General features: G+C 38.0%; 1 protein-coding gene across 1 annotated transcript; it reads left to right on the top strand.

Moving 5' to 3' along the window:
• Nucleotides 1-10728, top strand: LOC139708962 (extracellular serine proteinase-like). Its single transcript, XM_071620930.1, has 8 exons — nt 1-419; nt 2116-2256; nt 2852-2984; nt 4611-4720; nt 5964-6108; nt 7323-7507; nt 8159-8330; nt 8915-10728. The coding sequence occupies exons 1-8, from the start codon at nt 276-278 to the stop codon at nt 9052-9054; spliced, it is 1170 nt and encodes a 389-aa protein (XP_071477031.1). The 5' UTR covers nt 1-275; the 3' UTR covers nt 9055-10728.
• The last annotated feature ends 1252 nt before the right edge of the window (nt 10729-11980 follow it).

Genomic DNA, 11980 nt, shown 5'->3' with positions numbered 1-11980 from the left:
TGCTTTGTGTTTCAAAGTCTGGTTGCCAACATATCGAAGGGAAATACAACGTTGCACGCCAATTAAACGTTTCACGTGATGAAGGCTGATCACAAGCGTTTTGTCACATTTGAGTTAAGTATCGGCTACAAATTTGATATAGAGGGCCAAAGTCGAAATCAGGGTGGAATTATAGTCACGAGCTTGCATTGTCTGTGACGGTTCAGAGACCCACCAGGCACCAACGGCACCTGTTGGGAGCATTGTTTTAGAAGTTCTCCGATCGCCGTACCCTCATGGTCGCCATGGCGCGGTACAGTGGACTAACACTTCTCCTCCTCACAGTTTTGGCTCTCGCCGTCGAGTCCAAGCCATGGGGAAAACTGCTGAAAAAATCGGAAGAAGATCGTATACCTGGACAGTACATCGTCGTGTTGAAGGTAACTCTGCTTCCGCTGCGCGTTACCAATTTCCTTTGTTGTTGTGTGAACAAAACATGCGTAGTCGATTCTGGATCATAGTTAGAATATCAATGTGGAACATGTATCAAACTGCCGTATTGCATTTTGCCATGAGGAAGAATAAATCAAATGCGTGAAACAGATTTATCACTCTGAGTCTCAGTTTTCCAGGGTGTGCTACAGGGGGTTGCATTTTAACAGGAAAAATAAACACAACGTATCCATTTATGCAGATAAAAGAGAAATAAGGAACTATAGCACTATTTGTTGTGGGTGCAAATCATAGTTATTATAGTGTAGAGCACACAAAATCTTTTTATGTGCACCAATATCATGGAGTGCGAACAAAAGTTCGCATGAAGGATAGACAGAGGAAATGCGCCAGTGGTGAATGGCTTGTTGTCATCTTGTGCACGTTTAAAGCTTATACATGTAGTAGCAACGGCCATGCCAGACACAAACAACACGACTATCAAAAGAGAGAACAGATCCGGCATGTAGCGACCTCCATGGTTCAGCTGTGATAGACATGAAAGGACTGAATTGGAAGCTTTACGTCTGTGAACTCGCATAAAACAGGCATTTATAGTTGGTTGCAGATAGAAAAAGGAAAAGAAAAACGGAATCGGTAACCGTGGAATTCAATCATTGTTGTTGATAATGGATACGTGTGTGTTACCTGCCGTATCCTATGCCATTCTGTATCAAACAAGACTGTAAATTTTAATACGCATACGCTCCCTACGGTTCAAACGACTATCAAAAATTGTTATTTCCGCACTGTATCCTTCTACACCTTGACGAATTAGATGTTTCCAATTCGTAATTATTCTCAAAACACAATGCCAATTGAGTAGTAAGCACATGTAGTGTTTCATACAGGTTCACATCATCACGTGTCTGCGAGAAAACTATTATTAGGTCATGTGATAGGTTAAGAGCTTTATGTACATGGCACTCGCTTTCCGTTCACGCTGTACCCTCGAAAGAGTTTTCATGCATTTATTAAACATGGATGCAAACGCAGCGACGTCAATGAGTATCTCACCGCATGTCATGCAATTTATGACTGCATATCTCTAGAACAAACACTTGAATTGTGTTAGCTCTTGCTTTCTACCGTTGTTTACTTCTTTGGGGAGTAGCTCGCTTTGCTGAACTATGAACAAGCTGTCTATTGTGGTCAACCACCCAACAGAAGTTTGATATACATCTATCATATGCAGATGTATATATATTTATCTATTTATTCATTTATTTATTCATACAACATCTAAACATTAGCGAGATGCTTTAGGAAAGGAAAATACGAAATTGATCTATATAAACCAGACTTTGATATCTTCTTTTTTGGGTCAAAACAGTTTATATAATCAATTTTACATCTTACATTTTACATTTACATCACAGTTCATATCCCTTCTGTATAACATTCAAATACATAAACAAGCATAGATCGTAAAGGTACGATATTGACATTTTTCTTTTTTGTTGACACATTTTTGTGCGTACCAATTAGGTTCCCTTTATATACGGGAAAAATGAGATGAATGTTACTAAATCAACAACGGTGTCTCTTCATTGATGTGTTAACGTTGTGAATGAAAGGTGAAAAGTGGGGGGAAAGGTGAATTAAAAATACATGAATTGTTTCTCTTCCTATGTGCGCTTGTAGCCTGGCTTCAAAGCTGATGCCTTCATTCAAAAATTCTCCACCATCAATTCGACGAGCTCGGCGAACATGACCGTCTTGTCTGTCTACCGACATGTCTTCGATGGATTTGCGGCTAAATTGTCGGATTCGAACGTCAACAAGGTTTGGAAACTATAAGGAGAAACAGACGTGGGGAAAAACAGATAAACTGGGATGAAGAGTGAGGTATAGGAATAAAAAGATAAGGAGAAGTGAAGAGATAGAAAGAAGAGAAAATTTGCTACGAAAAGGGATGAAGGGAAAAAGACCCACGTCAAATTCTAGTTTTGACATACTTCACAGAAAAGCTATAGGTATGTTTGGGTACATGTATGAGTCCAAGTAGGAGTGGCGGCAATTATTAGACAAAGGGATTGATAAAAGAACTAAATATCGTGAACGATAAAAGCTACGGGATTGCTCAGAGATTAAACTGATCATTTATCTATCGAAAGCACATTACGTGCTACAACCAAGTAATTTTGTTGATTGGAAATAACATTTCTTGACTTCAGAATTGAGCGATAACTTGTAAATGATGGTGAAAATTAATTGCAGTAAAATACTGAAAACAAATATATTTAGAATTAAATGATTACATTTACAAACCCACGAGAGAATATATCTGTTTCGCTCAGGCGCTAATTGATCTGCGGGTCTCTTTCTTTCTCTTGTCCTGATCGGTGAAATCGATGCAAATTTTTCTTGAATTCTATAGTTCTTGGCGATGGAAGAGGTATCCTACATTGAGGAAAACGGACTGGTCAAATCTAACTTTGTTCCGGGCTCTTGGGGCATTGATCGAGTGGATCAGCGTTACCTGCCCCTGGACGGTCAAGCGGAATTTACAGGTATACACATCATAACAGAAATATTAATTTTGTAATTCGTAATTCGTAATATTATGTACATTGATCTATTTGTTTATGTATACGTTTGATTGTTGATTGTAGGGCTTAAGTCCTATTTATTGTCTTGTTGATGTGTTATATTTTAGCTGTTTGGTTATAAGGGCCAATTAATTTGAAGGTTTAAATAGGAAACCGACAACTGTCATTTTGTTGGATTAATCATAATTTCAGACGCAACGAGTCTTTTTCTTTTTTCAGACGTTCAATGTCATCATAAAGATACGCCCCTCTAGAACCATGTATTGAAGTGTCATAAAACAGATCAGGAGCAACAGGGACGGCAGATTTTAGATCACACCCCTCAACAAACAACCCTGCATATTATGATGTAGACACTGTGCATAAATGTGTTGACTTTAAGTGTAAATGGCAATGAAAAGTAGGTTATACAAGAAGCAGAAAGGCAGACATGCAAGAGACGTTATTTGTGGGTAATGGTGATAGATGTTGATCTCTGATTCCATCATGAGGCTGTGACTATGTGACACCTCGCTGCAGTGGTAACTCCAAATAACATGTCACAGTTATCGCAAACATTATCGGAATCATAATCATAACGGGGGTCATCCCACGAGACCGACACCCACGAGTCATACAGCCCACGAGTTCGACATTGAAAACAGGTCCATGAGTCATACAGCTCACGAGTTATGCAGCCCAGCATGAGTTCGACACCAGGCAAATAAAGCCCATGATTTCGACACGCTATAGGTAAAAATAGGCCATGAGTTCGACAGAGACTAAACGGGGCTTTAATAATGTATCGGTCTCGTGGGCTTTGTTTGCTTAGTGTCGAACTCATGGGCTGTATGACTGGTGAGCTGTATGACTTGTGGGCTGTATGACTCGTGGGTGTCGGTCTCGTGACGTGCACCCTCATAACGTCTGCTACCTGTTCTACCCGTGTTGCTGCATTGATTATTACTATTATACTAAGTATATCATTCAATGGTTTTCTTGTTGTTGTTGTTGTTATTAGTTGGTATCATCTTGGTGAAACAAATACAGTTCGACAGGAACAAAAGCTTAACAAATCATTCACATTATTCGTGGAAGATAAAGTCAAATTACTGTATGTTCAAAAAAGTGAAGAAAACATACAGCGTATAAAACTAGTGAGCGGGCATTGCACGTATTAATACAACAACAACAAAAAATGTGCACGTTTTCATCAAGTCAAATTTCATAAATTTCAATTAACGTGAATACTCACCTAAACTGAAATTTAGGAGTGTAAATAAACTGCTGCCTGTTCAGTAGACCCTACATCTTTGTTAGCATTTAGGAGTGTAAATAAATTGCTGCCTGTTCGGTAGGCCCTACATCTTTGTTAGTACGTATTTATTTTTCCTTCATCACCTTCATGACCGTATTTCACATAAGGCGTTACGGAGATCACATTCAATGCTGTCGCTGCCACAACATATCACACACATAATTATACTCCGTCATCAATCCATGAAAAATATTGATAGAGAATGAGCCAGTGAAAGTTTAATCCATTTCGTACTCTGATGTGGCTGAGGAGAGGTTATACTCCTGTACATATTTTTTTTTTTCGTTCAGGTGATGGAAGTGGAGTGAGTGTGTACGTTCTCGACACCGGTATCTATCCAGATAACATGTACTTCGCTGGAAGGGCCCAAGTCGGATATGATGCCGTAGGAGGAGGACAGGTGTGTTGAAGAGATTGTCAGTGTTTAATATCAACTAAAAATTTTAGAATAGAAATTATACGAAATTATAATTAACGCAGTTATTTTGAACAATTATTAGTTCTATATATGCACATTCCTTTGTTGTAATACATCGTACGTTTTGTTTGTTTTTTCGAATCTGCATCGACAACAAACATGTCTCGTTAGAAATAGATTTTTTTTTAAATTGAATTGAAAAAAAAAAATCTGACAAAATGAGATGGGCAACAACGTCAATAAAATAAGATAAAGAAAACGTTTAAACCAAGGTGATTTTTGTTTTTGCATTTTTACAAGAAAACCCGCCAATGTTAATCGTTTCTATTCACATAAACATGCCATATAAACAAGACGAGGTATTGCCACGACATCAAAAGTATACCTTGGGTTTCAAACAAACTATTCACTGAATTTTCTTACATAAAATAGAAGTTTGAACTTGATACTTTATTATTCTTTAAATTGTTCTAGAGTTGAATATATTTGCCAATAATTACTTTGTGGAGAGGAAAGGAATATAGTTGCCAAAACGGCTCACAGCTTTATAAAGGACAAAGCGCTCAGAATAAGAGCAGAATGTTCCGGAATGGAGGCACAGGCTACCTGAGTTTTCATCAGAGTACCACCAATATTATTCTTTCTCCACACTTTTTAGAACTCTTTCCTAAAATCTCTCTCGATCTCTCGCTCTCCTTTTCGGTCACTTTCCCTCTCTACCTATACTCTCTTGTGCTTCCAGTCTCATCTAATTGAAACAAACGTATGGCCGTTCTTTATTAATCAACTCATAACTTTCTGGGTTACATCTTATCGGTCCTCTTTACAATTATACTACTCTATCAAACAACCAGACAACAACAACATCGGCAATCAGGACACACTGCAGAAATCTACTAGGCACACAATAGAATATATCTGATGAGAATTCAACTTTGATAGCTTTGGATTGTTTAATGTCACGGCATATCTTCATCACCCTTTTCAGGTGCATGACCGGTAAATGTCAGTTCTGTCAGATATTTTGATCCCATTGAAGACATGAGCATAAGAACTTCCAGTGCAGACCAAGATAACATGGAAAGTAAAGTATTTCATGTGGTCTTTTTGAATATCATCATGGTATGGTCCATAACATAATGGCCTGTAACTGCTATCACTGAGTTTAGATTTGCTTGTTCTTGCATTGTTTGTTTTTTATTTTACTTTCTCTCGATTGCATCAGGATGGGATCGATTGTAACGGGCATGGCACGCACTGTGCTGGGACAGTTGGAGCGAACTCGTACGGTATCGCCCACGGGGCTGCCCTCTACGGCGTGAGGGTTCTCAACTGCCTTGGAAGTGGTACCAACGCACAGGTTATTGACGGTATGATTTCCAGCAGTTGTTATTTTAGCAGAGCATTACATCATTATGTTGCACCACTCAGTACTCTGGGGTATGTCATACCTACCCCGAGTTCCAGTATTGTGTAGCGCCATACCGTGTTCGCAAGATGTACAGTTACACACTGTCATTGTGGTTGCCATATTATTTCAACAATCGGTCTTGCTATGTCTTTTTAGACCGTAATACAACAAAAATTGTAATGATACTTCTTATAGGTTTTTTTTTAAAACATTCTTTTGCAATCTTAAAAAGTATTTAAGAATAACATAATGTCATTATCAATCCGCCAACTCATCCCATGATTCCTTACGTCTTCCTTGGATTGGCAACGCTGTGGCATAGTGGATAAGACTCGTGATTCCCGATCGGAGGACGCGAGTTCGAATCCCGCCCCGTGCTTACGTCCTTGGACAGGATGTTTTTACCCACCATGTCCCTCTCCACCCAGGTGTATAAATGGGTACTTGGCAACGCTAGAGTAATAATAATGGCAGGCCACTCTGGTAGAGCAGTGGCAACACTGAAGATCGAGGCTATCCTGGGTAAATAAGACCTTATTATTGTTATCATTTTATTATCATTACATATATGCGGTGCTGCTGTCTGCGTGTGACGCTGAGATCACTAGTATAACAAGTGTGTTATGATGATGCTGCACTGCTGAGCTCATTGCTGCAACATTCTTTAACAAAACGCTAATAAATTCTGTCCCCCATTTTTGGTAACCCATGGTACGACCCGGGCTACCCAACCTGGTGCACCCTTACCTCTCCAGTGTATGTTTTGATTTTGAAAAATGTAATATTGATATTTGAGACTGAAAGCCGAATAAATAAAAATGATAATAATAATGATGACGATAATAATAATAATAAAAATAATAATGATGATAATATTAATGATAATAATGATGATGATATAATGATGATGATAACGATAATAATGATAATAATAATAAAATAATAATAATAATAATGATAATGATAATAATAATAATAATAATAATAATAATAATAATGATAGTAATAATAATAATGATACTAACAATAATAATAATAACATTATTCAAGAAAATGGCCGATTTCTGTTTGGTATATCCCAGGGTACCAAAACCTCATTATATAGGTCCGAATGTTTCATCGAGCTTTCCCAATCCTCTTGATGTTGTCCTCCCATGTGTTGTCACGCTGCAGGAGTGGACTGGGTAGCAGGAAATGCCATTGAACCTGCCGTGGCATCCATGTCCCTTGGCGGAGGCGTGTCCAATGCTCTAGACGCAGCTGTAGCCAGCCTCGTGAACACAGGCGTACCAGTGTCTGTGTCGGCCGGGAATAACGACGCAGATGCTTGTGACGCATCGCCTGCTCGGAGCCCACGCGTAAGTCCTTTTTCCCGTGTTTTCATCGAAACCAAGGACTAAGACCATAATTTGAAGGAAAAAAAATGAGGCAAGTGCAGCATTATACTAATAATGCAATTTTATGATTCTTGTTCATTGGTAACTTAGCTATTACGAAACACGAGGAGAAATGGAAAACTAATACGATGTCATTATTATACTCATCGCATCTTATTCTTTATTATCAATTACTGACTCAACGTTAGGTCAACTAATTTAAAACACAAAACCTGCACCGAGTGGCCGTTCCAGTAAATGGTAATAAATCGGGAGCTTAAAAGTGCAAACGAAATGCAAGTTTTGTTGTATATGTGTGTTCGCCAATTAAGTCAACTTGGTTGGTATAAGAAGTTTAAGATGACAAGAAAAAAAAATCGCAGTAAGTCATCTGGTTTCAGTGTAGCTGAAAAAAAATATTGCCTTCTCCTCTCGGATCCTCTTGACCTAAAAAGTTGGACTTGTCAAGTAAAACAGACAAACAAACAAACAAACAAACAAACATAAAAACATAATCATGATTGATAGACGCCTTACATAAATTTCCGCTCAGTTTGCAAAATGACATCTGCATTTAAACTGGAAGTCTTATCTTGTCATATTATATTATTGTGACATCATATCGGTGACCAGGCCATAACGGTGGGCGCAACAGATATCGGAGATAAGCGTGGCTCCTTTTCGGCATACGGCACCTGTGTCGATATATTTGCCCCTGGGGTGGACATTACTAGCACGTGGTACACTGGCGTGTCTGCTATCAACACCATCAGCGGCACCTCCATGGCTTGCCCCCATGTTACCGGTGGGTTCCCATAATCTTTTGCAGAAAGAGATCGGATCAAGAGAGGATTTCAGTGTGTGTGTGTGTGTGTGTGTGTGTGTGTGTGTGTGTGTGTGTGTGTGTGTGAGTGTGTGTGTGTGTGTACGTGTGGATTGAGTTACAAAAAAAGAGACGAATAGAATATTATAGCCAATATCATGAAGATATTTTCAAGTATGGACACGACGATGTTTCTCATCCCTTTAGGCTACTTGCAGACTAGCATGAACAACAATCAAAATAAAGCACACATTGATCAGTGTGGATAATCTTTACATGCACCACACCATACAAAAGAAAAAAAGCACACACACACACACACACACACACACACAAAACGATCAGGTGATCACTTGCGAGGATACATTATACCACGCTCACTTTAATTTTCCTCCTCTTGAATTCAGATGATCATGTGTTTACATACTTTATGGCTCGTCAGTCTTTGTTTCTTTCAGTTACTTTCACACTGGAAAGATCTATTAATACATGTATTTACAAACTCCGCTAGTATAGATCACGCCTAACACCTCGCTCGTTAACATTCCTACCACCTCTCCCTACAGGGGCCCTGGCGATTGCACTCGGCAATAACGGATCTCTCACTCCTGAGGAACTCAGAACTAAGATCATCGATGACTCCACCAAGGATGTTGTAACAGACCCCGAAGAAGGGTCTCCCAACAGACTGCTCTACATTCCTTAATCAATGCAGGAGATGGAGACCTTTGTCAAATATTGTCATGTTTTGGGTGCGGATATTATGGAAGCTAGCCTTGTAAATTTTCATCACATTCAGTGGAAATTGTAACCGACAGGTATTAAAACGTTTCTCCAGAGTAATGAAGTAAAAGGCAAGCGGTCGATGGGAAGTTATAGAAAATCACGAAAACGCCGCATAAAGAATGAGGGCGTCATTCATAATGCCTTCTAATACAGAGCACACACACAAAAAAGACGTTCTGGCAATGTCACTTTCACATCACTTTCATGTTCTTATGATTATACGTACGCGTTCAATACCATTATTGCTTCATATCTATACACCATCTAACAACACATGTATGCACAGCATCATATATTGAGGAAATATTATGAATTCGTTAAGATTCAATCGAGTCATTATCATAATTCTGTCATTGATTTTCAGAGAACAGGCAGTGGCAGAAATATTAGAAAAATCCACACCTTCCACGATAGTGGGAAAAAAATCAAAGGAAAAAACAAATTTAAATAACAATATGTCTTGCGGGTTGTTGCGTTTAGTGTGTTAATGATTAAATATTTAATCCTATACAGTAAGGGTAAGGCTTTCACACGGTCTTATTCAGACTTCACATATTATGTCCGAGATATAACCACCTATACCAGATCATGACCTATTTACCATCCGGAGTGAATTACAAAATAACATTTCATGTGAAATCACGTGACTGAAATCTGTAAATACACAAAAATTCTTAAGGTCTTCTTACGACAATAAACCTGCTGTGTGAGAGCGCTATCACATGTTGCTTCTAGTCGTCAGCAGTCCTCTGGCGCGTCTGGCACTCGGGCGCCAAGTCATGATTAGTTCTAAAGCATCAGTCTTGCGTTTCTACGACACAATGTTGCCTTCAATAATTACCGGTACGTGCCACTTCGCGATTTGCTTTTTGAAGCCATGCAGTTTGGACCGATCACCCCCTCAACAGTCTCAAATGAGACAGTAATTGTCCAACAGTAAAGCGAGTGCCGATGCAGTTTTTGGATAACGTGTGTTACAACCCGTCTTGCAATATTATACATGTATATATTACTAAGCATCTAATCGTAATGAATTCGTAGCCGAGCACCCGTAAGTGCATTACTGGAGATCCTATAAGAAGGATAGACAGACTGTGAAAAGATAATTTTTGCCTTGTGTATCTGCATTACCTACTTTTGGATATGGCAATCCACAGAATCAAATGGACCAAAACTTGATGGCTCATACAATTATTGCTAATACGGGGGATTACGAGATACTCACGTCGGTCTTCATTTAATCATGCATGATCCATCGCCATCAGATATGCCCTCATAGAAGTTTTTACATGTCTGCTAAATACATTGTATGTTCGTTCATACCCCCCGTTTGTTATGCTACAAACATCTTATATTGCGCGTGATCATGGCAGTTGAATTGAATGTTTATTGGCATAGGATCTTTTGGTTTTTATTCCATTAATCATTCAATACCCAGATATTCATCATGAAGAAAGTCGACATGATGAAAATGCAAAATCTAAAATTGGATTAGAAAAATTCATAGCTACCTACCATGCGATGATAGACCTACACGTACGTTGTTCCTGTTTCTATAATACGTTTAATTGATCTGTTTGACTTGCTGGAAATAAAATCACTCAGTAAAAACGAAATTTTATGATGAATGTTTGTGATGTCTTTGTGTTTCATCGTTTGTCTTGCACAAAGACACGATAAAAAGACGAAGCCTGCAGCTGTGAATTCCGGATCCTTGTGATCCTTGTTTTCTTGCTGCTGTCATTCATTTTTTTTCGTCGTCTGGTACGCGTGATGTGCTGTGTAAGCTGCTTCTGCCGAGAGAGGGCAGCGTACATCAATAATTATTACACAATTCAGTTCAATTCAATTCGATTTAATTCTAATCAATTAAATTCAATTAAATAGATCCAATTCAATTCAATTCAATTCAAGTCAAGTCATGTCAAAAGTTTAATCATTTCCATCATCAAAAAAGAAGAAAATATGATTCAAAGCGGTACAAATTGTCTATTTGTCTTCCATTCATCTGGTGAGGACATTTTCTTCGATAGTGTATGCACAAATGATATCATATAAGAAAAGAAACAATGCACACTTTGTTATGGTAACAAAAAAAAAAGTGAGTAATCACATCGACGAAAAACAAACCTTAGAAGTTTATTCTTCACGTAATTCTATGATGAAGGTTTGAATTATAAGAAAATTCTAAGTAGAATTATATTGTTAAAAAAATGTATGTGTTTCGAAAATTTTGTTTTGTTTGAGCCACAATTATGACAGTACCTCGTAGGAATTTTTCAAGAATTCAAAAAGATATCTTTATTTCATTCAGGGAGAGAAAAACAAAAGAAAGCGGAAAGTAATTTATCAAGATCACAGGTTGGGGGACTGGGAGAAACTGATTTTGAACTTTGCACCAAGACTCAGAGAATAATTTTGATAAAACGTTTTGAAGTTTATAGTAAAGATATTTAAAGTTGGAAAGTAAGCTTTGACAACTTTTTCAGGTTATCGGTCGGTCGATTTCATTTTTTTAATTTATGTTTCATTAAATCATATCAAAATCACGTTATTTACACACCATTGCCGGGGTGGTCGATGTCTATTTTTGAATAAGATATGAATTCAATCGTATGTTTCATTAAGATAAAGTCGACATTACGGCAGGAAATAGATGATTTTGTGGAAAATAAGATAAATCCTGTTATGCTTTTATATTGAAGGTCTATGTTTTAGTAGAGACGGGGTTTTTTTTGCGTGTGTGTTGATGTTGAATAATTTCAGAATAAGGTACAATTTACTATTATTTCAAGCATCATATATATATATAATCTTATTAGGTCATTTATGACCGAGGTAATAAT

Source organism: Diadema antillarum, unplaced genomic scaffold, assembly GCF_040938485.1.
Source record: "Diadema antillarum isolate AM-2024a unplaced genomic scaffold, OU_Dant_1.0 seq00001391_RagTag, whole genome shotgun sequence".
NCBI classification, from domain to species: domain Eukaryota; kingdom Metazoa; phylum Echinodermata; class Echinoidea; order Diadematoida; family Diadematidae; genus Diadema; species Diadema antillarum.
This window is presented reverse-complemented; position numbering and strand designations above follow the sequence as displayed.